The 21,943-nt window shown below is 40.1% G+C and overlaps 3 protein-coding genes across 5 annotated transcripts in view; 1 reads left to right on the top strand and 2 right to left on the bottom strand.

Annotated features, from left to right (window-relative positions):
• Positions 1–21,943, bottom strand: part of BCO2 (beta-carotene oxygenase 2) — a 37,250-nt gene that overhangs the window by 10,079 nt on the left and 5,228 nt on the right. Inside the window, exons 1-4 of one of the 3 annotated variants that reach the window (XM_065697208.1) lie at positions 7,142–7,343; positions 5,978–6,115; positions 1,680–1,884; positions 392–603 (exon numbers count right to left, since the gene is read on the bottom strand). In XM_065697208.1, the coding sequence (XP_065553280.1) occupies positions 392–603; positions 1,680–1,884; positions 5,978–6,115; positions 7,142–7,343 (757 nt within the window). Of the gene's footprint in view, positions 1–391; positions 604–1,679; positions 1,885–5,977; positions 6,116–7,141; positions 7,344–21,943 lie in introns of those variants that run through there. The other 2 variants (XM_065697209.1, XM_065697210.1) reach the window with 2 other exon arrangements.
• TEX12 (testis expressed 12) lies at positions 11,436–12,948 on the bottom strand. The gene is made up of 5 exons (XM_065697218.1): positions 12,765–12,948; positions 12,604–12,669; positions 12,013–12,124; positions 11,855–11,906; positions 11,436–11,580 (listed from the first exon to the last, which is right to left on the bottom strand). Exons 2-5 carry the CDS (start codon positions 12,661–12,663, stop codon positions 11,436–11,438), a joined length of 369 nt encoding a protein of 122 aa, XP_065553290.1. The 5' UTR covers positions 12,664–12,669; positions 12,765–12,948.
• On the top strand, positions 15,891–21,105 carry IL18 (interleukin 18). The gene is made up of 6 exons (XM_065697219.1): positions 15,891–16,270; positions 18,444–18,509; positions 19,137–19,145; positions 19,654–19,791; positions 20,519–20,664; positions 20,791–21,105. The coding sequence occupies exons 2-6, from the start codon at positions 18,449–18,451 to the stop codon at positions 21,004–21,006; spliced, it is 570 nt and encodes a 189-aa protein (XP_065553291.1). The 5' UTR covers positions 15,891–16,270; positions 18,444–18,448; the 3' UTR covers positions 21,007–21,105.

The following is a 21,943-nucleotide window of genomic DNA, read 5'->3' as shown; positions in this document are numbered from 1 at the left end:
TTAGTACAGGAAGGGATTAGCCCACTTACCCTACAAGCTTAGCAAGGCAAGGTGTTTAAAGGGCAAAGCTGTATCTCAGGTAGAACAGCACATTGTAATGCTCATAATCAGGACTGCACAGGGTGTCCTTTGTGGAATGATTTCTGTTGGAAATTTGCAACAAATCTGGAATCGAGGTGAGCCAAAGCGGCATTAAAACATAAAACTGAATGTGCCTGTTGCAGCTAAGCCTGGCACCAACTTGCAGTTTTGTTGGTTTTGTTCTAAGGGGTAATCTTCAAAGAACATGGGCTCACAATAGGTCTACCAGACATCCTTACATCTCCCTTTAAACCTAACTACAAGTTCCCCAAATCTCAGAATATCTTTTATTTCTTAGAATCCCTCTTACGTGGCATCTCAAAGCGTGACATGAAGCGCCCAAAGACACTCTTGCATGGGTCTGGCATTGCCAGCGTCCCAAACTCTGAGACCATGATGCGGTTATGCTGGCTGTTAGTCAGGTAGGAACTGCTCTGCAGAAACTTGCTCCGATATGTCACTGTGCCATTTTCCAACTGGAATTGATGCAACAGGGCCATGCCATCAAACCAATGGTTAAATCTTCAAGAAGAGATAAATAAGAGAACAAGAGTTGGGCACAATATGTTGTTCTACCATACTGTTCCCTCCTGCCTTTAGGTTTAGTATTGTTTGTAAAAAGCTAATGCCCAGATCCCGTGAACACGTGAGCATGCATAGCCTCATCTGGGAGAACATTTGAATTGAGTGAAACCATGTGTAATTGCAGCTGTGGGACCTGAAGTCAGATACTGACTTTCAGTGAGATTTAGGCTCCCTGTATTACTTTTGAAAGTGGACCTTAGGGACTTCTGAAAGTGGTATGTATAAGCTTTTGGGGCAAATGATTTCTACTGGTAAACTCTGCAGACTCCCACACAGGGAATAGAAATTGTACTGTACAACAGGAATAGAAATTACTACTGGAAGTCCAAGCACACAAGAAGGAGCCTGTAGCTCTCAGCTGGTTTCAGGATTGTATTCCCTCTGAAATGAGATATCTCTGAGACTTTGAGAAAACCTTATGGTTTATCTCTACAAGTATACTGAGAAGATCACCTTTTGGCCAGTTGCTGCCATCAGATTCAGTGGAGGAAGAGCTATGTTTGTCAGTTAGCTAGAATGGCAGATTCCAAGTCAAAGGCAGTAGTTGCCTTCTTGAAATATTTTAAGACATTATTTTTAAAATGAGAGGCATTTGTTTCTAAAGCAAGTCACACAATTTAGCATAATCAATTTTACAAATTCTGTCCCGGATTTCAGAGTGTTCATAGGATGGACTTTGTTAATGACAAAGGACTAAGAGTGTGAATGTTTTAATCCCCAGATCTGTCCCCTCATTATACCATTCTGAGTAGGTCACAGCCTCTCTGTGACTCAGCTTCTCTAACCTTAATAAGTTAACCATGCTCCTATTTTCAGAGAGCTCACTGGGACATTCCAGATGAGGCAAAAAATGTTCTTAAAAATATGGTAACGCAAGCATTTCTTCCTTGTCTTACGCAAAAGGAAACTATAATGTGCTCCTAACAATGGTGAGACATTTGAGCGGGTCCCCTTTAGTTTTAGGCAGAGCTCAGGCCAGAATCATTTGACAAATTCACCAAACCTGGACTTACGTCTCCTCGCCAAACTCAAACTTTCCAGGACCATTCCTCAGAAGATTGCCATTTATCCATTTGGGAATATGTCCTTTAATCTTTGCTGGGATGGGTTGAGGAGTCTCCTCTACCGTCTGCATTAAGGGTGAGATGCATTGCAAACCCTTGGGGCTGTGGAAGGTGATTTCCTCTTTTGGTAGGTTGGGCAGGAAATTCTTTAAACCTGCAAAGCAAGCAGTGAGAACAAAACGCAGGTGACTAAGATTTTCACTTGAATAAACAGTCAGCTGCTAGAGCTTAAGTTTGGATGTCTAGAAGAATAGCATTCAGCTATTCTTGGCTGCAAGCAGCCAAGCTGCAGCTGATATCCAAACTAAAGCTGTGTTCCCATAATACCCCACAGCATCCCACAGGGAGCTGAAAATCCAGTGGATTTATCTTTACTGTAATTAATCCATTAGAAACACCTGTTCTGTAGTCCAGAGGAGGTAATAAAACACATGGCAATGATAGGAAAGAGAACTTTTCTTTTAAAGAAGCTTCTATTCTGAAATTATTTTAATAAGTAACTGAGAGGAGGTAACATATGAAGACTTATCATAAGAACCTGTGAGGTTTCAAAAAGAAATCTGTTTCAAGCTAGGATAATACACAGAGCAATATTGAGGGGGAGCCCTAAAAATAATCTCCCAATGATTTTTGACAAGCAATCTGCTGAAAGAAGTGACAGAAAGGAGCAGACCAAAGCCACAAGAGGACTGGTGTAATTTGCCATCCTGTAAAGCAGTGCACGTTCACAATGCTGCCAAAAGCAAGGCAGAGCTGCACACACCTAAGATAAAAAAAAACTGCATTCTAAAACACCTTCTAACTACACCTTGGTATTACAAAGGAGGTCAGGAAGAACCCAAATGAAACTGAGCTGAAATACATTTATAGGACAGGAGAAAACAGATTAAACAGTTTTCCTTGGTAAGTAAAAGCTGTCATGAGAAAAGGATAACTTCTGATGGAGCCTTTTGTTTGAATGCAATATCCCCCTTATTAGTCATAGTTACAGGACAAAAGCATCAAGAAAGCATGAACTGATTGGAATGCTGTGTGCTAACAGCACACAGTTAGTTATTGGCTCCAGTAGCCTGGCTTGCAAAGCCTCATCAACACAAGGATTGTTTTAGCAATCCATTTAGCTGCAGAGGTGGATTTACCTAGAAAATACACAGGTTGTTGACTTCCCTCCCAATGCTATCACCTCCTCGCCTAACACAGGCTTCATGTCCACAGGTCAATGGTGTGTCTTTGCTACACCGCTCTATCCTCACTGTAAGACTGGTGAGCCCTGAACTAACCTAGAACTTATGAAGATACAGGTGTAAGTGAAACACTGATAAAAAAAGACAGCATGGCGTAAAGAAATCCATTCCTGAACCAGGTCTAGTACGGACAACACCACATGCTAAACAGAGTCCAGACTGATACTAAACTTCATTCTGATTTTTTGATGTAGCAATTTCTTTTGGTTACAGTAGTCACTTTCACCACTACTTCTTCTAGCCTACATTCTTTAATCCACATGATTAAGTGAAGCTGCTGTACAATTTACCTGCGAGCCTCTAAACGATACTTTCGGATGTACAGAGGAAAACTGTTATTTCAGACAGGAGAATATCTGCAAAAGAACTGAGTTGGCAGACAGCATTTTTCTAAGTGTGCTTCTTTAGAACAGCCACAGACAGAATGGGGTGTTAGGCATGCAGGAGGGTAAATTGCAAGATCCCTTCAATGTAGTTCTCTGGCTTGCCAATCCTCAAATCCTTCTTTAGGTCTCTAATATTGTAAGTCAGCTAGATAAGGAATTCAGGCTGCAGGGCTTAACGCAATTAACCTCAAACCACCAACATCCTCTCCCTCTTAAAATTCAATTAAGTTCTGATTAAATCCTATATGAGGCACTCAATCTGATCCCACCATTAGTACTTCAGAGTTTTTCCTTAGGCATAAGGAAGCTTTTCATAGCAACAAGCACCTGGCAGGTTTAGTGACTGCCATCAGTATTTGCAGAAATGCAGCTTTACTATTCCAAGTTCCAGTTTGTAAGGATGTAAAATATTCAGGGGGAAAAAAGAGAGCAATGTGTCCCTAAGGAGGTGTTTTTGCACCCAAGCAGAAACAAAGGTGGCATGAGCAAGGACAGCACTGCACTGAAACTTCTGGAGAGCAGTGTGATTATACGTGGGAATTTAGAAAGACACACTTCAGAGAAGAGCCTGAACAGGAATGGGTTGCTGTCCCAGAAAGCCATATATATGAATTCTATCTTAAAAGTTACTATGTTTCCTCACACTTATCCTCTCTTGGGAAGGCTGTTTATTGCCCAGATTACTAGGAAAATCCTTTGATTTTACATGTGGACTTTATTTATACGACAGTTTGTCCCCCTTGTTCTTCTGTCAGCACTGTTATATGGCTGTGGCAGTAGTTCTCCCTCTCATGTGGTGTTTACCACATGTACTTAGAGTAAGGAATCATATCACTTCCTAAGCTAAGCAAGCTAAGTTCTTTTCATTTTCTTCTCCTTTGATCACCTTGCCATTCACATGATCAACTTAGTAATCCTTCCTGAAATCTAATCTAGTTAGAATTTACCTACTTAGAATTCCTTTCAAGACATAGTCAAGAAAATGTCTGAGAACAGGCTATATACGACAAGATGTGTAAGTTAATACCCTGTCCTGTCAGACCAGAGAGAAAGAAACAAGCATATCTTTCTAGCTTTCCTTCTGGGAACCACTCAAATGAGCTGAAGATCCTGACAGTAACACATACAAAATGTAATTAAATCATGATTTGATTTGACTCACATGAGTCAAACCAATTTTTCCAGGACAATTTTGAAAAGCCAGGAGGGGAGGGGTGCAAGGGGGGAGAAAAAAAACACGTTTGCTCTGGTGAGTTTGTTCTGAAGAGATTCAGGACAAGAAACAGAAGGCAAAAATAAGCAATGACCTCTAAACCTGACACAACACAAAAAATGTGTCTTTTACTTGCATTACATAAAAAATGCCTCAGTATTGTAGATCCCTTTATCCGATCTGGAAACAAGGTATTGTCTGGAAGTTCCCTAGTGACCATCACCTACAATTAAAGTGACTACAAGGCTGGTTGGGCAGATGTGGTCAGACAAGTCCTTTGCAGGGACTTTATGCAACCTGGTCTTTTTGTCTTTGAGGAATCATTATTTCTGCAACATACTGAGATTTCATCACTAGCAGCAGCAGCAAACAACTCAGGCTAATTAGCACATGGAGCCAGGAGCAGAAGGGCTGTGCAACACATATTCCCTTACAGCACAGGAAAGTCTTGCGTTCATTTCAAAAAATCAAGCTGGTGCAATACATGTGCAGGATTATACAATACAGAATAAGCACATCAAAGGAAAGAATTTTGGTGCTAGTCTGTGAGGCATCATAGCTGTGTTTAAAATAAAAGAAAAAAACCCACCCAAACATCACAGCTGCACATCCTACATTTCTTCCCTATCAAAAAAAAAAAAAAAACTGAACAAAGTCTACACTCGAAATTCAATCATATATTAATACTAAAACCTGCTACATTTAACTGCATCTACTTCAAAATGCACTGAGCAGATGGAACACAAACACTTCCTACTGGAATGCACTGTTCATGAGCAATTTTAATACATGTACCACCTTCAGATAAGAGCTCAGCCGTAAAGCTTAGCTTATTTTAACATCCAGCTACCCAAAAATCATAGGATCATACAATGGTTTGTGTTGGAAGGGACCTGAAAGTTCTTCCAGTTCCAACCTGCCTGACATGGGCAGGGACACATTCCACTAGAGCAGCTTGCTCCAAGCCCCTGTGTCCAACCTGGCCTTGAACACTGCCAGGGATGGGGCAGCCACAGCTTTTCTGGGCAGCCTGTGCCAGGGCCCCACCACCCTCACAGGGAAGAGCTTCTTCCTGATGTCTAATCTAAACCTACACTCTTTAAAGCTATTACCCCATATCTGATCGGTAGAAGAAGACACAAGTCTCTTCAAAAGACAGAAGACAGGCTGATTTTTCATCTTGAGCTGCATTTAAATTAACATTTAATTAGACATAATAAAATACTGACTCTGTTCTGGCTGCACTCCAAAAGAGAAGAATAAATCAAAGGCACTACAGTCCCAATGGGGCTTACTGTATTTGCTTGAACATAATACCTGAAAATCAGCACAATATTACAACCTGCCATCTCAGACTCTAGCCTTCACCCTCTGCCTTCACCAAACTTGAACCCCTCAGCTTACCTGAGTGTCCCACATTGATTTCTGAACTGAAGTTACTGCACTTGCCTTGCGTCTGCTGGGAAGTCCCCGTACCTGACTCCTCGTTCCATGTAGCTTGTTGATTTCCCATTGTCAGAGACTCAGCCACCCAGTTCCTTGCTAACAGGCAAAGCAGCATATGAGAGAAGTGACAGAAAACACAGGGGGAAGAAATGGAGAAAAGGAATGGAGAAAGACTTGTCAAAGGGAGCGAAGGGAGAAAAGCAACTGTGAACTGTGCATACTCTTGCATATGAAATATCTGTTGATTTCCCAGGGACACCTATAAAAATAGGTTCTACACTTCCGGGGTGTTGGTTTTGGTTTTTTTTCTGATATGAAGAAGTGTAGCTTCTTTGTTAAATATTGATTTACACCATCAAGTTCTTGGGACAATTGTCCTAGAAAGGTACTGTGAACCTTTTTTGGGGGTTATTTGGGTTGTGGTTTTGTTTTTGTATCTATGGATGTATTCTGGTGGCAGAACAAGGCAGATTTGAAACCCTTTCAACTCTTTGGATACCCCAGAGCAATCCTTTTGATTCTTTAGGGGTGGAAAACAATATGCCCACCATCAAAAAGCAGAGATTCTGGTGAATTAAGTCATGTTCTTTATTGATTTCTATTTTATGATAGTAGATCTCACTATTAGACAAACAGAGAAAAAGGAAAAAAGACTGCTCAATTTGTTCAATGATACAATGATGGCAGAAATTTCAGAGTTTAATGATGATACAAAATTCCTTGGAGAAGTTTTCCACTTGTATATTCAGATCAAAGCTACAGTAATGCTGCTGCTCTAAACAATCTTCTCCCTTTCACAGTCCGCCTACATGTCTCACAGCAGGCTCCCTTGCAGAGAGAATCTGCTGCTTACTGGTTTTCCAGCTCTAAACCATCAATATCTGCTAGTAATCCGAGAAAATCTGTACAACATACTTGCTCCTCCTCTCCTGCTTATCTTTTCAACAAATAACAGAGAAATCATAGTTCCTACCTAATGCTTCAAATTGCTTCCTTTACATTTCTGATTAATAGAAATTAAATTGCTCTAAACAACCTGTGTCAGCAGCAGCTCTCAACAGCATCAGAAACCCCCTTCACAAGATGATGGAATAGAACGATTTGTTTGTTAATGCATTTTACCTGGAATGAATTGCATCAAAGAGCAGAGGAAATGCCGCAATATAGCAAGCAGGAGGCTGGTGGCAGACAAAAGGATTTTGGAAAACATATTCCGCTCAGAAGACAGCATCAATCGGAGATGGTCATGCAAAGGTACCGTGCCAGGATGATAGTGTGCAGCCAGCACTGATGGATCGGTTGAAGAGCTTCCTGACATCATCATTTCAGAATAAAAGCCAGGAATAGCTTCCCTAGCAGGGCAGGATGAACAAGCCTGACCGCACTGCACCGCTACAGCTCGGCGAGACAGCCGCAGGGCATGGGGGAGACCTGCCTCCAGTCGAAGCAGCTCAGCAACCCTAGACCCTCTCAGCAGCTGGGGCAGGTGTGTTGATGAAGTGTAAAGACATTACCACTGCTGGAAAAATAATGCTATTTGCCAGTTGTAACTTGAAAAATTGGAAAAAAGGTGAGAAGAGTTGATGTATTTTTGTACTGAGGTAACAAGGCTACAGGCAGGTGATTATAAAGTCATCGTTAAGAAATTCACTTCAGAGCCTCTACTGGGAGATAGGCTGATTGACCCATGATTCTTTGCCCTCCTTTTTTCTGGTTATTCACCGTCATGGTGTAAAATACCCACTCTGCCCTTTTCAAATGCTTCCTTCATCATCAGGTTTTCAAATACCATTGAGAAAGATGCTACAAGTAGCAAAATTGAACTCTCCTGAGTTCTAGACAGAAGATCATGAGCCTTAAACACATCTATTACCTACTCAATGTGGTCTTTTTCTATTATGATCCACATTCCTACATCTATGCTTAAAGGCAGTCTTAAGTAAAAAAGTCACAATTAGCATTTTCCCATGGAAGAATTCTATTTGCTGCACACCTAAGCAGTCTCTGCATTATCTGTTATTTTCAATTTCTAGCTTTTAAATAATGCAAGAGCAATGAGAGGAACTGAGTATTGGGTTTTCATAATTTACACTTTCCACACTGTGGAAGTATTGACAGCAAGGTCAGACATGCAGAAGACTCAGTGCCAAAAGTTCCCTTGACTTCAAGAGGGTCAGAACTTTGTTTAAGGTGTTTCCACATTTTTTTAGAAAAATCCGTTTATATTCTGCTACTGATCTGTCATCTTAGACGTTCTTGTTAACTTACTAAGGCACTGCAGCTTAAAGACCAGGAGGAAAGGCTTAAAGAAAACATAGTGACCAGCTGAGCTTTGCTGATCAGATTTGGCAGCTTTAAAGCCAATTAATTTTCTGTTCAAACCTCCTTCAGTAAAACTGGAAAGCAGATACTGATGGCATTGGTGACAGTTTGATTTCATGTGTACTCATTCCTCAGAGACAGAACGAACTTCTAGTTTCACATAAGGAGAGAGTACAAGATTTGGTTTGTTTCTCCCAAGACATATCAAAATACCCAAGAGAAGCAATCAGTGCAGAAACATCATTAGCAGGGCAGACAAATTGTCAACAAATAGGAAAATAGTAACATTTTATTTTCTAATTGTTTAGAAGAAAAACACTGCATAATGGCTATTCCCATATATACTGATGTTGAGAGGAACACTGAAAGGCTGTCAACAGAAAAAAAACACGTACACAAACCAACCCCACACTGCATTTTTTTACAGCAAAGTAATTATGGAAGGTTCTCTTTTAAAAAGGAAGGGGCTTATGTATGAAAGCAACCAGTAAGGGGTATTTCCATATCTGAAGTATTTTTTAACTTCAAAAGAGACTGGTTTATTTTAAAAAGATGTTTTAAACTTTCTAAACTTACACATCAAGCTGGTGCTTTATAAAACTACATATTTTATTCATTTTAGTTGGTCAATGTTTATTTTTATGTATATGTCCTCACAAAGCTTTGTGCAGCAAAACCAGGAGCTTTGGTGCTCTTAGCAATTTTAAAACAATTTCTTAATACACCTATTTCAGAATCTTACAAAGCTTTGAATGACTTCCCTTTAATAAGCATAACGACACTGTTCATAATCTCAGCCAGGTTACTGTGACCATGCTTACTGACTTGACTTTCAGTGCCTCTTCAAAATCTAAAATCTTCTTGCTACCACAGAGATCCCACTCTAAATTATAACATCTAATGACAACCAACTGTATAAGAAATCCCGGTAAAAAAACAAGAGTCATCATTTAGAGAGGTATGTCTTGAATTTAACTGCACTTGAATGCCAGACTAAGCAGTTCTTCATTCTTCTAGGAAGTATAGTTTTAGTAAGTTTTATTGGATTTTATCAAGTTTTCAAAGGGAGCAAACTGCTGCAACAGTACCTGTACATCTGTACCCTCTTGATGCCCTAAGGGAAAAAACTTAGTTTATGTGATCCACTAGTTTTCTAAGTTCTGCTTCTTAATAATACTTCATACTAGAACAGGTGGTTTTCTACTCAGATATATTAGCTAATAAACTAAATCTAAGTTATCTAAATACTGGTGATATAAAAAGATTGCATAATTTTCACAAGCACAAACAGATAAAATGTATCCAGCTTCTGACTCTGACAACAGGCAGACATATAACAGTCATGAAATTTATGTATTTTTTCTTTAAAGACTTACATAAATAATTATAGGTAAATTTCTAAATTGAGACACTTCATAGATGACAATTTAAAATGGCTTTTTGTCATCACTATAGATGATCACAGATTTTAGAAAAACTTAGCAAAATATCCTAGAAAATTTAACTTCCAAAATATTTTTCTCCCACTTTCTTCTTTTAAACAGCGCTACCAAGACTGATTACAAGACGAGATGTGATTATTAGGAAAAAGGAAGAGACTGGAAAATATGGTGTAGATTAGTGAGGTGATTTTTCTGAATGTCTTTAGATGCTAAAGATGCAGATAGGCACCTTACGGGATTTTCAAAAATTCCTAAGCATCTAAGGCGCTTACATGCTTAGGCACTTTGAAAATCCTACTAAGTACATATCTGCATCTTTAGGCATCTAAATACCTAGGAAAATCTCACCCTAGATGTCAGTTTCTCTCCTTAATTGCTTTAAATACTATCCATTTGTTAGGTAGCACATTTGCTTGTGGCTTTTATCTAATAAAAAGGGGGAAAGAGGGATTAAGTCTGAAAGAATTTAAACAGAAAATTAATACACAGTACTGGGGTAAAGATATAAATATATCTTATGCTAGCAACAGGACTATCCAGCACTTTTCTTTATTACATTAGCCTCGCAATTTGTACTAATTATGCTTTGTACATTTTATGTTTCATCTTTATTAACAGAGTCAAATGACAAGAAAGAAAAAGTGCTCACAAAAACTCCAGAAGCCTCCTTAAATAAACTAGATATACTGCAAACAATACTGATGTATCTAAATAACAAAATAAAAGGGCAGCATAATTCGAGATTATTTTAAGATTATCTAGTTATTTATTGACATTACCAGCAAAGTTTTGATGATATGCTTTGATGTTTATATCAAAAGGGGTTTGGTTTCATTTGAAATCTCTATAAGTATTAAAATATATTTTCAAGTTAAGACTTTACACTTCTTTATACATTTCCTAGAGTAGTATTCTTAATAGTTTCCCTATTTCTAAGAAAATTTTTTTAATTCATTTATATTCTGAGACAAAATGGAAATAAGGTTGCAAGTACATTCTGCTAAGATTTTAGCACCAAAACAGTTTCTAAAAGGGAAAGAAAAAAACAAACAAAAACAAAGCAAACTGAAAAACCCACAGAAAATTGCTAATATAAAATAATCTGAAGTCCTGTTCTGCTTATGTCACAAAATTCTATGTTTTATAGAAGTGTTTCTACACTATATTCTAGAGCAAAAGAGTGGTTGTGACAATAAAAGAAGAAAACATCCTTAGCGGTGACATTAGAAATACCATGGCTGCTCCTGAATTCAAGTGTATTGAAATTCCACAGCCTTAAAGCCAAGCCATTCGAAATTTATCCTGCTTTCTTTTTCAAATGCTTCCACTATTGTCTAGTAATGGAATCATAGGGACAGCCTAAGCAAAGGATCAACAAGTAAGGAAAGATGGTTTAATATGTAGAATCCCTTGGAGCAATAGGATTTAAAATGGGTATTTAGTATTGTCCTATACTCATTGCCATTACCCTATGTGTTGAATCTACTTATTTAAATTGCTGCTCAAGTTGTCGAAAGTTTCCTGAACTGCTGGAAATATTTACATAGGACATTTATGAAACACACATCATAGCACTCATCATAGTTTATATTTTAATACATAAAATATACTACAAATTTTGCTCTGCATATCTGCAGTCTGACAAACTCCATTTAGCTTTGCAGAGTATTTGCAATCACAGTGAATCTCTGTTTCAGACTCTCCCGTTTTTGTTTTAAGTGGTTTTCTATGGTCCTTGCTTCTTTCAAGATTCCATCAAGTTCCTGGACATAAGAAGCATCCATCGCTGCTCTCTCACTTAATTGAAAAAATCTGTAGTTAAAATCAGTTAATGCCATTAACATTCTCAATTCCTAGAACTGCTTTTATGCTTTTCTTAAAAATGCGTTGCCTATCAACACTTGGTTTCTGTCCAAATTAGTTCCCTGTTGTAACAGAAACCAGCATTTTTCTGTCAAAATCTGTGTGTTGATGGTTTTCAGTGCTAATTTCTCTAAACTGCAGCCACAGTTATCAGTCTTATCTAGAGAAATTAGAAAAGTGCTGTACAAATAGGACAAAGTCAACTTGCCTTAAAATGTGAGCATATTTTGATAACAAGTTTGTAATTTCCTTGTTCATCTCTGTTAAAAGAAAAAAAGTAATTTTATTTAAACCTTTGCATGAATTTTCATTTCAGCATTAAATAAGGTAACCACATAATTACTTTCAGTATATTTTATACATCACCATTTAAAACTTCTTCCAGTTGTTCAGGTTTGCAAAGGGACTGTGAGCCCTCCGAAAGAGCCAAATCTGTTTTGTCAAGGGAGGACAACTCCAGATTTTCTGAAGCTTCATTCTAATAAATAGAGCACACAAAAAAAAAAAATACAGGTTCTAGGATTTAAAACAAGATCAGCACAGGTAGAGTTTAACTGAGGAAAAAAAAAAGTATCTTAAAAGGCTGTTTTCAGACACCATCCATCACGAAGAGGCACAGTGTCTATGGGAGTGGGTGGGAAGTGCCAGCTTGGTCAGTAAAAGCTGGTGTACTTCAGCAGCTTGTTCTCCAGAAGTCCTGCGTAACAGTGTTGCAGTGCATACCCTATTTCATTGCTCTTCAAACACTAAGAGAAATTAATTGCACAGCTTACATGCACGAAAGTCGCATGTGTTTCTGCTAACCTACATAAACCGACATGGAGCTCTTTGCCCTCTCTCAGGGTGAGAGGAACCCGTTGTAATGCCAGTGAAGGCCATGGGACTGGGGGTGTTGTACTGCTGCCCCGGGTCCAGAAGGTGGTCCAGGTCCTCCCTCCCTCACACAGCACGGCTCACCTCCATCGCTTTTTTACGTTTACTTCTACTCTCATCAGGCTTTTGAGTGTTGCTTGTCATCGTTGCCTGGTAAGAAGTACAACGTTGCATTTGGTAAGTGGTTATCTTGTGCATCTGGAAATCATATCTACATAAAAATGCATAAAGCCTGTAACCAGCACCTCTGTAAGCTCCTCTGCAAAGGAGCTCTCCTCCTCACTGCAGGCAGGTAGAGCCTCCAAGCATGGCGAGAGACCCGATCAGAGCTGAAGACAAGCAGGTCCGAGTGCCAGGCTGGCCCGGGCCGAGGTTCTCCCAAGGGTGCCGAAGGGTGCCTAAGGTCGGCCTCAGGCTGCTAAGGCCGATTCTGCCTTGTCCAAAAGCGGTCTGTCCCTCTCCCCCTGTTCTCCCTATGCTTCCCCAGTACCCCCCACCCTTAAGTACATGGGGGCACCCCCTCCGCCCCGGAAGCCTCCCCCCGTCCCGGGACCTCTCTCCTCACGGTTAACGGTCCTCGCGGCCGTTAAACGCCGGCGCGCGAGAGGGCGGCCGCAGCGGGCCAGTCGCGGGCACTGCCCCTGCCGCTGAGGCAACGGGAGCCCGCCCTGGCGCCGGGCCCCGGCAGCCGCCGAGGTGGGTGGGTGCAGGCCGCATAGCCTGCTCCGGCAGGGCCTGGGGCAGCCGGGCCCACCGGGGGAAGGCCAGCGGAGGAGAACAAGGCTCCCCGCTAAAACGTTTCCTGCTGCAGAGGTCCCAGGAAGAAGCTTTCCATCCGAGCTACAGTTAAAGCATGAGGACACTACCTGTCCTAAAGTGTTGCCCTGCCCACTCAGTTCTGGTCATGTATCATCTTCTAAGCATCTGTGACTGGTTCACAATGTGTATCACTGGAACGTTTCGGGATGACAGTAAATGGATCCGTTTCAAAAGGCAGCCCATCAATTAGCAAAATATGAGAGACTACTGTCACTAAAATAAATAAGGTCACTAGAAGTAGACAACTGTCAAGATCAACTTTTTTTTCTCTAAACAATGGAAAATAAGACTTAATTTTCCTTATGCTGTGCTTCACTTCTGTAAGTAAACTGTATTTGGTTTCCCCAAGAAATGACTGAGCTTACACGATGAGGTGGCTTGCTTACAACAGGAAGAAACTGAACACAATGATTCCGGTGAGCTCTTCCAGTATTACACTTCATGTTGTCAGCCAAAAATAGTAAATGCTGTGTCAAGTTAGTACTTTCCAAAATCCTCTTGTTTGTTTTTGGTTTTCAACTTTAATTTCTGGTGTTAAGAGCAGAAAGGGTCTTAACGTTACATATGCTACCCAAATAGGTTCTGAAAGTCAAAACTCAGGACAAGAAATTAAACCAGTAAAAGAACACAAACTAAATACTTCCCCAAAGTAGAAACAGTATGCTGCCATGGCCAAGTTCATTTCATTCTCAACAATTGTATAGATATTTATGTTACTACCATATGTTACGTTAGGTCTGAGGCTGCTTATTTTAGTTCAAAAAGACCAAGAGGCAATTTGATTGTACTTCACAGGAAGGAACTATTTGTTACGAAACAGCTATCAAGAAAAAGCACAGAAACGGGAGACCAGAGCCAGAAGCCAGTTAAATTTAGAAAGATTTTCCCCCACACTTCCCCATAAGAGCTAACCATTAAAATAAAGTACCAAAAGGAATGGTAGGTTACAGTTGTTGCATATTGAAATGAGCTAGATCTAGGTGTTTAAATCAGATTTTTATATCTCTCTGGTATACAGGTTTAAGTAAACACAACTCCACATGTGTACTGAATGCCATGTAACAAAACAGGAAGTTGAAAGGGGATGATGTAATATTGCTGGCTGGAATTCAATCAGTGTAAGTGGGTGTCTGTAAACAGCAATATAGATTTCTTATCTGAAATAGCGGCCATAAATGTACTGCTCTTTGCTTCTCTCTCATAAACAGGTTTTACTCTGTTACTGGATTTCTCTGGGGTGTTTTGGTTTTTTGTTTTTCATTCTTCTGAATCATTTCTGTTACTTTCTCTCAGGAGCTTTAAAGAAAAAAGATAAATTTCTGCAGCACACAGTTTTTGTCTGAACATGTCAGTGAAATACAATGCTCCTTGTGGGTAGAGCAGCCTTAAATCCACAGTTATTAGTACAATGGACAGTACTTTTAAGATTATTAGTTCAGGTGAGCTTGAAAGACATACCTTAGATCTCAAAATTACTTCCCTGGATTTATCATACTGACAGTAATACATTCCCTACAGATATGTATTACACCTCCCCTCTATCCCTAGCAACAGTAATAGTTGTGCAGACAGGTGAGAAAAGATCTTATGGTCTTAGGTTTTATCTTGGTTGAGCAGTTTGAGATGGGTTGGTTTTTTGTTTTTTGTTTTTTTTTTTTTTGATTTGGTTTTTCCCACAGCGCAGTATTAAAACCTGAGACTTCAATTTACCCATTGAGCTACACAGTTGAATACCCCAGTGCCTTGCTAATCAACATTATAAACAGAAAATAGATGCACGGACCTTCTAGTTAACACTGCCAAGTTTTACAAACAATACAAAACATTGGTTGATTGCTCATTCCCGAGTTGATCTACCTGGTACTTCATCACTAGTTATCCCATCACTACACAGTTTGCCATTACAGCAATATTTACTGCATTAAGCACTCCACAAACACCAACGGCAGTACTTCCAAAAAGCATCACAGAGCTGCAGCAATCGAGAGCAACACCTATTGCCATTTTATTTATTTTCAATTGATACATGCCTGGGAAACAACTTACAGCTGGTGAAATAGGACCTATCTATTAATGGTGTTTCGACTGTGGCACAGATTTTGGTTGTCTGTTTCCCTGAGAGGAACCTAAATTCCTCCCTTGAAGCTACTTACATATAAAGGGATGGAAAACAATTTGAGGGTCTTCCAGCAGATACCAATGGTATATTCTTCGGTGGTGTTCTTATGGAGAGCTAGATACATGCAATGTGTTTTCAATGCTAAACGGGTTTTCCCCAACGGGACCCAATGTTTACGGGCAGTTTGCAAGTGTGGGGAAAAGAGGAAGTCTCTGTCCTGACGGCTAGTACCCGGTTCTCCGGCTCCCAGAGACTTTATGGACCAAGCAAGCCGGCTGCAATCCGCCGGTGTAGAAACGTGTCCTCTGTCGACATCTGTGTGAGCTAAGGGAGTCGCAAAAAGCTTCCTTTGTAACCTCAAGATGTGCATGATTTGCTTTCTCCACCCAGGAGGGGAAGTGCTGCAGAATAACTGCAGACGTAGACAGATATCTGTGGAAAGAGTCCAAAATTTTCCCTGCAGTTTGTTCGGTCGGCTTGTTTTGTCGCACCGTGTTGCAAGCCGCTACAAAATCCCCCTCGCTAGACCGCTCTAACAGAGCAGAGATCCCTTTCCTCCCCGTTCGTATGAACGCATGAAGGTGACACGGCAGTGACGCTTGCCTGGGAAAAGCCTTAGTGTCCCGACCAGGAGGGACACGCAGCCGAGTGGCTTTTGGCTCCGTCGCCCGAGGGAACGAGAGCGGGAACGGGCCGGGTCCCCAAAAGGGTGGCTCCGGCTGCAGGAGCAGACGCCGGCGGTCCCCGCCCCTCCTCCGGCAGCGCTCGCCCTTCCGTCTCGCATCGTTCAGCCGCAGCCCGCCGAGGAGCGAGGTAAGGATCGCCGCTGCCCCTCTGCCTTTGCCTCCAGGGTGCAGCGGCAGGAAGAGGAAGGGGGAACTCTGGGAGCCAGCTCCTAGCCCTCAGCTCGAAACTCTGGGAGCATCCCGCGATTAATCGCATCGGGCGGAGGGCCGTGCACCGCTGCCTCCCTGTGCAGGGTGCGCTGCTTCGCGAGGGCGGAGATAATCCTAAATCATTTGCTACTAATGAACACTACTGTGTGGGATCGGCAACTGTTCCTTTCTTGTGGCTGCAGCAAGCGGCAGAGCCTTGCCCCCGCCTTGGGCTGGCATCCCTAATGGGCTCCGCTCCAACATAGACGCCGAGCGGAGGACGACCCGCCGGGACGCGTCCCGGCTCTTTTTCTTCTCTGTGGGGCAAGTTATTACACAGTACCTTGAACAGTCAGCTAAAAACTCCTTTTTAGCTTACAAACGTGCTTGGTAAAAGATGTAACCGGCTTTTACTACACATCGGGGGAAGAAGTTTGGTCTATGTTTCCCGCACTAAACTAAGGGCCACCTACTCCTTTAATCATGTATTGGTAAGTCCTGCCTATGTCTTCTCTGTGGTCTAGGAGAAAGTAATCCTACACTTCTTGGTTTACTTCACTAGATATGAGGCATGCACTGTTATGATAATGCTGTATTTAATTTCAAAGGCTGCAGTATGCATATTTGGAAGCAAAGATGCAGTCCTCTGCTATGAAACTGTCTGTTCTGCACAGACCATCTAGAACTATAGACCATATAAAAATAGGATGAGAAAAAAACACTCTCAATACATTCTTCAAAGTGCTCTACTAGAGGGACAAAGAAACAAATCACTGTGATTCCCCTACCCCAATCCCTATAGTTGAAGAGTGCTTTTTTACTTAAGTTGGTGTTGTTCTGTACAGTAAGTCTTTTCCAAATGGTGAAAAAGAGCCTTGGAAGTAAGCTTTGCACAGTAATATCCCAGTGCTAGACACGGGTCTTCCCATTGTTTAGCTAGCTTGAACAGTTTAACAGTTATTACATTTATTATTTCTGTGGCTAGTGCAAGGGGAAAGAATATCTTGACAGTTGGTAGGATTGAATGAAGCACTTCCTCGACTAGACTACTTACAAAAATGCCTTTCTTTCTAAAAACATAAATAAACCAGGGAAGAACACCCGTACACAGAAAGCATTTTAGGAAAATGAACAAAAAACTTACTAAGTTACAGACCTAAAGGAAACAGGAAGTGCAACCTGCATTTCACAAAATCAGTGGCATAGGACATTTTAGAACTGTTTACCACCAGAGAAGAACTAAATTCTTTGCTACATCTTTCTTTTTCATGTTATAATTCCTTTTGTTCCTATTCTCATTTTTCTTTACAGGTAGGAAATGCTATTTTTAATGTTGAAGATTACATCATCATAACCACTATCAGTTTTAAAATAAAACTAATTGAGTGCTTATTTCTTAGAATTATTCTTTCCAGTGGCAACCATCCCAACGGCAATAGAGTTGCTGAAATACCAGACTTTACTGTTCAATTCTAGTCAATACAGGTATTCTTCTATAGGAACTTCTATAGGAACAAATTCCAGCTCCACATACAAAAAACAGGCCTTTCCAAGGGGCAGTCTGTGGTGGACTAAGTTAGGGTTTTTTTGGAAGTTCTGTCTTTTATGGAGGGAACCCGTAAAGATGAGTCTGTATAAGTTTAATACAACTTTTATTGCTTAATGGTTAGTAACAGGGTGCTTAATCCAGTTTTAGTTACTTTCCCTTTTGAAAATTAGAAACAGAAAATCAAATGACTATGCAATAGTAAGACAACTCCAGACGCAAGAGAAAATAACTGATTTGATAAAGTATGTTCATGGAGCTACACATTAATCATTCTTATAGAAAGAGAAAATGGTAGTGAGTTGTTATTTACTCCTGTGTAAGATCATGTAAGAATTAAAAGTGTTATAAAATAACATAACCTGAAGGATGCTCTAGGTTATTCTGAATAATGATAAAGGCAACAGGAGACCAATTATTTGAAAAAGCAATTTAACAGGTAGTGAAACATGCCAGCTTTATTATAGTATTGTGCACTAGAAGAGAACTAGCTCAAGAAGTCCCTTGCTTTATAGATTAAGAAGCATTGTTCTTAACTGAATCCTCTGCATATTTTTTTGTACAGTGAAGATGAACGAAGAGACTGTGTGTGCAGTACAACTTGGAGAAAATTTCTGCCTCTATTTTGCAGGTAATTACTACCCACAGCTGAGAGAGACACACTGTGTCTTCTTTCTGCATGGAAGATTAAAACCTGGTACACAATTCAGTCCTTTCCTTGGGCTGGCATCCCTGTTTTTGTGGAATCCTCTTTTTTCCCCCTTGTTACCCAAGCCATCTTCAAAGCACTTTCAATCCCCACCCACTTAGAAGAACAAATCTTAAATTATGGAGCCAGATTGTTTACTTCAAAAAGAATTTGAGTTTGAGACAGTTGTCCCAGTGTGTTAACAAGTCAGTCTGAAATACTGCTAGCCAAGTACCTGTTATTCCTTGATTATAGGCTTAAACTGACCTGAGCTGCTCACCCTTAAGTAACCCTAAAACATTCTGCATACCTCTTGGTTTGGTGGTAACTCCAGTTCTCAAATGACTGGCGGTTTCATCATTCTGTTGTTACGATCACAAATAAAATGCACTCTGTAGTTAGAACAGCTCAGCTGGGTGAGTTAGTGATACTGGGGAGTACAACTGGAAATATGTAGGTGGCTGGCTGCTAGTCTTGCAGAACAAAACCGGGTAGAATGGTTTCTTTTGTGGGGGCAGAAGTTAATGGTGTTGTTTCTTTCCTTTTTCTCATTGCTCACTTGGAACCAAGATGATGATGGTAAGATGAAAGCTCGTAACTTATTAACTTCATTATCAATTTTATGTGAACTAACCTGCTTACACTTACTAACCCATAAATGTTCACTGTGCCCAAAAGAGCAAGTTTTCAAACTGATAATGGCTACTGTAAAAGTGAGCACTACAGCTCACAGTCTCCTTTTGAAGCCAAAGTTGCTCTATTTCTTCCTAAGGTACAGAAGGACCTTTTAATGCAATTCTAATCATGGGGTGAGAGAACTGTTGCTTCTGAACTCTCATTAACAGATATGGTAGCTTCTCTTGCTCATATATATATATATATACAGTCTGCTGTATTTTGGGAAATTCTTCTGAAAAGCCAGAGGTAGGAAGAATGACATGGCCTCAGTTTTGTTTGAGATTGCCATTCTAAGAACTTGTTTCACCTCGTATTTTAATGACAAGATTAAGCCTGTAGCAAACTGTTAAGAACTGAGGTAGTCTCCTCTGATAAAATATTTGACCCTCTTCCCTTAACATTTCTACAGGGCTGGAGTGTGATGCCCTCTGTAAGGAAAAAACTCTCCACCGAGTCCTTCGAAATGTAAATAGCCAGTTGCTTGTGGTTCGACCAGATTTAAACATGGCAGCTTTTGAGGATGTGACAGATCAGGAGATGAAATCTGGTAGACCATTTTTCAAATATTTACTAAACCCGTTCACTGTGGCTTTATTCTAGATGTGCTTTTGATCTTAGTGCTCACTAATTCAATGGTGAGAGAAGACTTAAAACTCATTTCGAAGAATAAAGCTAAGAGAGCTGAATTTTTTTGGTTAAATGTGATCACAAACTAAGCTTTTAATGTCTTTTTTTTTTTGGGGGGGGGGGGGGGGGGGCGTGTATGTTGGATTGCAAAAAAAAAAAATCCAGAAAAATTTTTAGGTTTAAACAGACTAAACAGAGCACTGACAGCTCTTACTTTCTTCTAACAGTAGTAAACACAATACTTGTGGTTTTGGCTTTGACTTTGGGGTGGGGAGGTGAGGAAGCTCATCAATTCATTCAGAACTGTATTTGCTGAACATACATACACAGGTATAATCTGATTTACAGATGACTATTTACAAATCTAATTCTCACTTTATGCATGCACATAAAAGGGTGTGAACATCCTAGCCGTGCTAACTGGCAAGTTCACATGCCTTCTTACAAATTCAAAATCTCGGTTATTGAATGACTACAGAAACTCAAATATATGCTACCAGCAGTGTAAAAAATTCAGTCTTGGCTCTCCTGACAGAAAAGTATCCTGAGAAGATACCAGTTGACAGTGAAATGGTAAGATATAACATAGTTAAGTTGTTGCCACTCTCTCCTGAGCAAACTGTTAATAATAAACAATTTCTATTTAGGCAAGGGAATGCACTTCAACATTCACTATTACAAAACTACTACACCTTCAGCAGGGATGCCTGTTGCATTCAGCATCCAGGTAGAAGATAAAAGTTATTACATGTGTTGTGAGAAGGAATGTGGAAAAATGACAGTTCGGTTTAGGGTAAGTATCATTTTCCATACATTCTGTATGTGTATAGGCAAAATGAAGAATTCAAACATCGGTGAGCTGAAACAAAACTGCTCAGGTCTTGTGCTGGGACTAACCCATTCCCTTTTTCTTCCTCAGGAAGGAGAAGTTCCCAAAGAAATTCCTGGTGAAAGTAACATAATCTTTTTCAAAAAGACATTTACATCTTGTAGCTCCAGAGCATTTAAGTTTGAGTACTCACTAGAACAAGGAATGTTCTTGGCCTTTGAGAAAGAAGGCTACTTAAGAAAATTAATTCTGAAGAAGCTGTCAAGAGAAGATGAAGTGGACGAAACCATGAAGATAAGTTTCTAACTTCAGTCAGAATGAAAGCCACAACCTATGACATACTGCAACAGTTTCAAAATATATTCCGTTTTTTTATTAAAGAAATCTTATTATTTCCTTATCTGAGGCAAGGCAGTTTTATGTTTTTCCCTACCATAAATCAGTACAAAACCAAGTATCTTTCAAAGGAAAACATTCAAATCCTTGGCAAAAAGCAGCAGAATGTTTTCCAGTCAGAAGAGTATTACACATGGAGGAAACAAGAATGTGCATGCCTGTATAGTCCCATAGGGTTTGATCCCTCAACCCTTAACCACCTGTTGATCAAACAGGTTTTTAATTAGGTGACTCATAGGTGAGGTAAACCTATTTTGGGGAGGGAGAGAAAACCACTTAAAATAACAGATTTCATAAGCAGACCATGCACCTGGCCAATGAACGCTCTCTTACATCCAGATTATTTCCTGAGCATCTTCATCAATCCCAGTTACACGGTGACATTCTGACCTTCAACTGAAGCAGAAACAACAACTTTTAACTTACTGCAAGTCTTTGCTTAAAAAAACTTACCTGAACAATTAAAATTCTAATAAAGATGTTTGTCCTCTGAGGGGCCAAGGAAAAAATGCGTTTATGTAAGGGGGCTTACATAAAAGTTAACAATAAATTATAGGTTAGTGATGAAATGACATGAAACAGACATTTGTCCACAATACCAGGTACAGATGCATCTTGTGTTTGGTCTCAAAAGAGTAAATGTCAAACACTTTCTAGGATACATGCTCAGACTGTACAGAGCTACTTACCCATGACTCATACATGGGCATCTTCCTCACTATGATAGAAGAGTTACCATTGCTATCTAAATCAGACCACATCAAACAGAAGCAAGCGCCTCAATTCTGATCACAAGATTAGCAAAAGTGGCCAGCTGCATGCTGTTTCCCGTGATTACCTAAGAAAA

The sequence above is a fragment of the Lathamus discolor genome, chromosome 17 (assembly GCF_037157495.1).
Source record: "Lathamus discolor isolate bLatDis1 chromosome 17, bLatDis1.hap1, whole genome shotgun sequence".
NCBI classification, from domain to species: Eukaryota; Metazoa; Chordata; class Aves; order Psittaciformes; family Psittacidae; genus Lathamus; species Lathamus discolor.
This window is presented reverse-complemented; position numbering and strand designations above follow the sequence as displayed.

Bases quoted from the DNA above. Each gene is read 5' to 3' on its own strand.
- IL18 (XM_065697219.1), top strand. From the start codon at position 18,449: ATGAACGAAGAGACTGTGTGTGCAGTACAACTTGGAGAAAATTTCTGC. The intron at 19,792-20,518 runs GTAGACCATTTT...ATTTCTATTTAG, and splicing joins AGATCAGGAGATGAAATCTG to GCAAGGGAATGCACTTCAAC. The intron at 20,665-20,790 runs GTAAGTATCATT...TTTCTTCCTCAG, and splicing joins AAATGACAGTTCGGTTTAGG to GAAGGAGAAGTTCCCAAAGA.
- TEX12 (XM_065697218.1), bottom strand. From the start codon at position 12,663: ATGACAAGCAACACTCAAAAGCCTGATGAGAGTAGAAGTAAACGTAAA. The intron at 12,125-12,603 runs GTGAGCCGTGCT...TCTATTTATTAG, and splicing joins AACGTAAAAAAGCGATGGAG to AATGAAGCTTCAGAAAATCT. The intron at 11,581-11,854 runs GCAAGTTGACTT...TTTTCAATTAAG, and splicing joins AAATATGCTCACATTTTAAG to TGAGAGAGCAGCGATGGATG.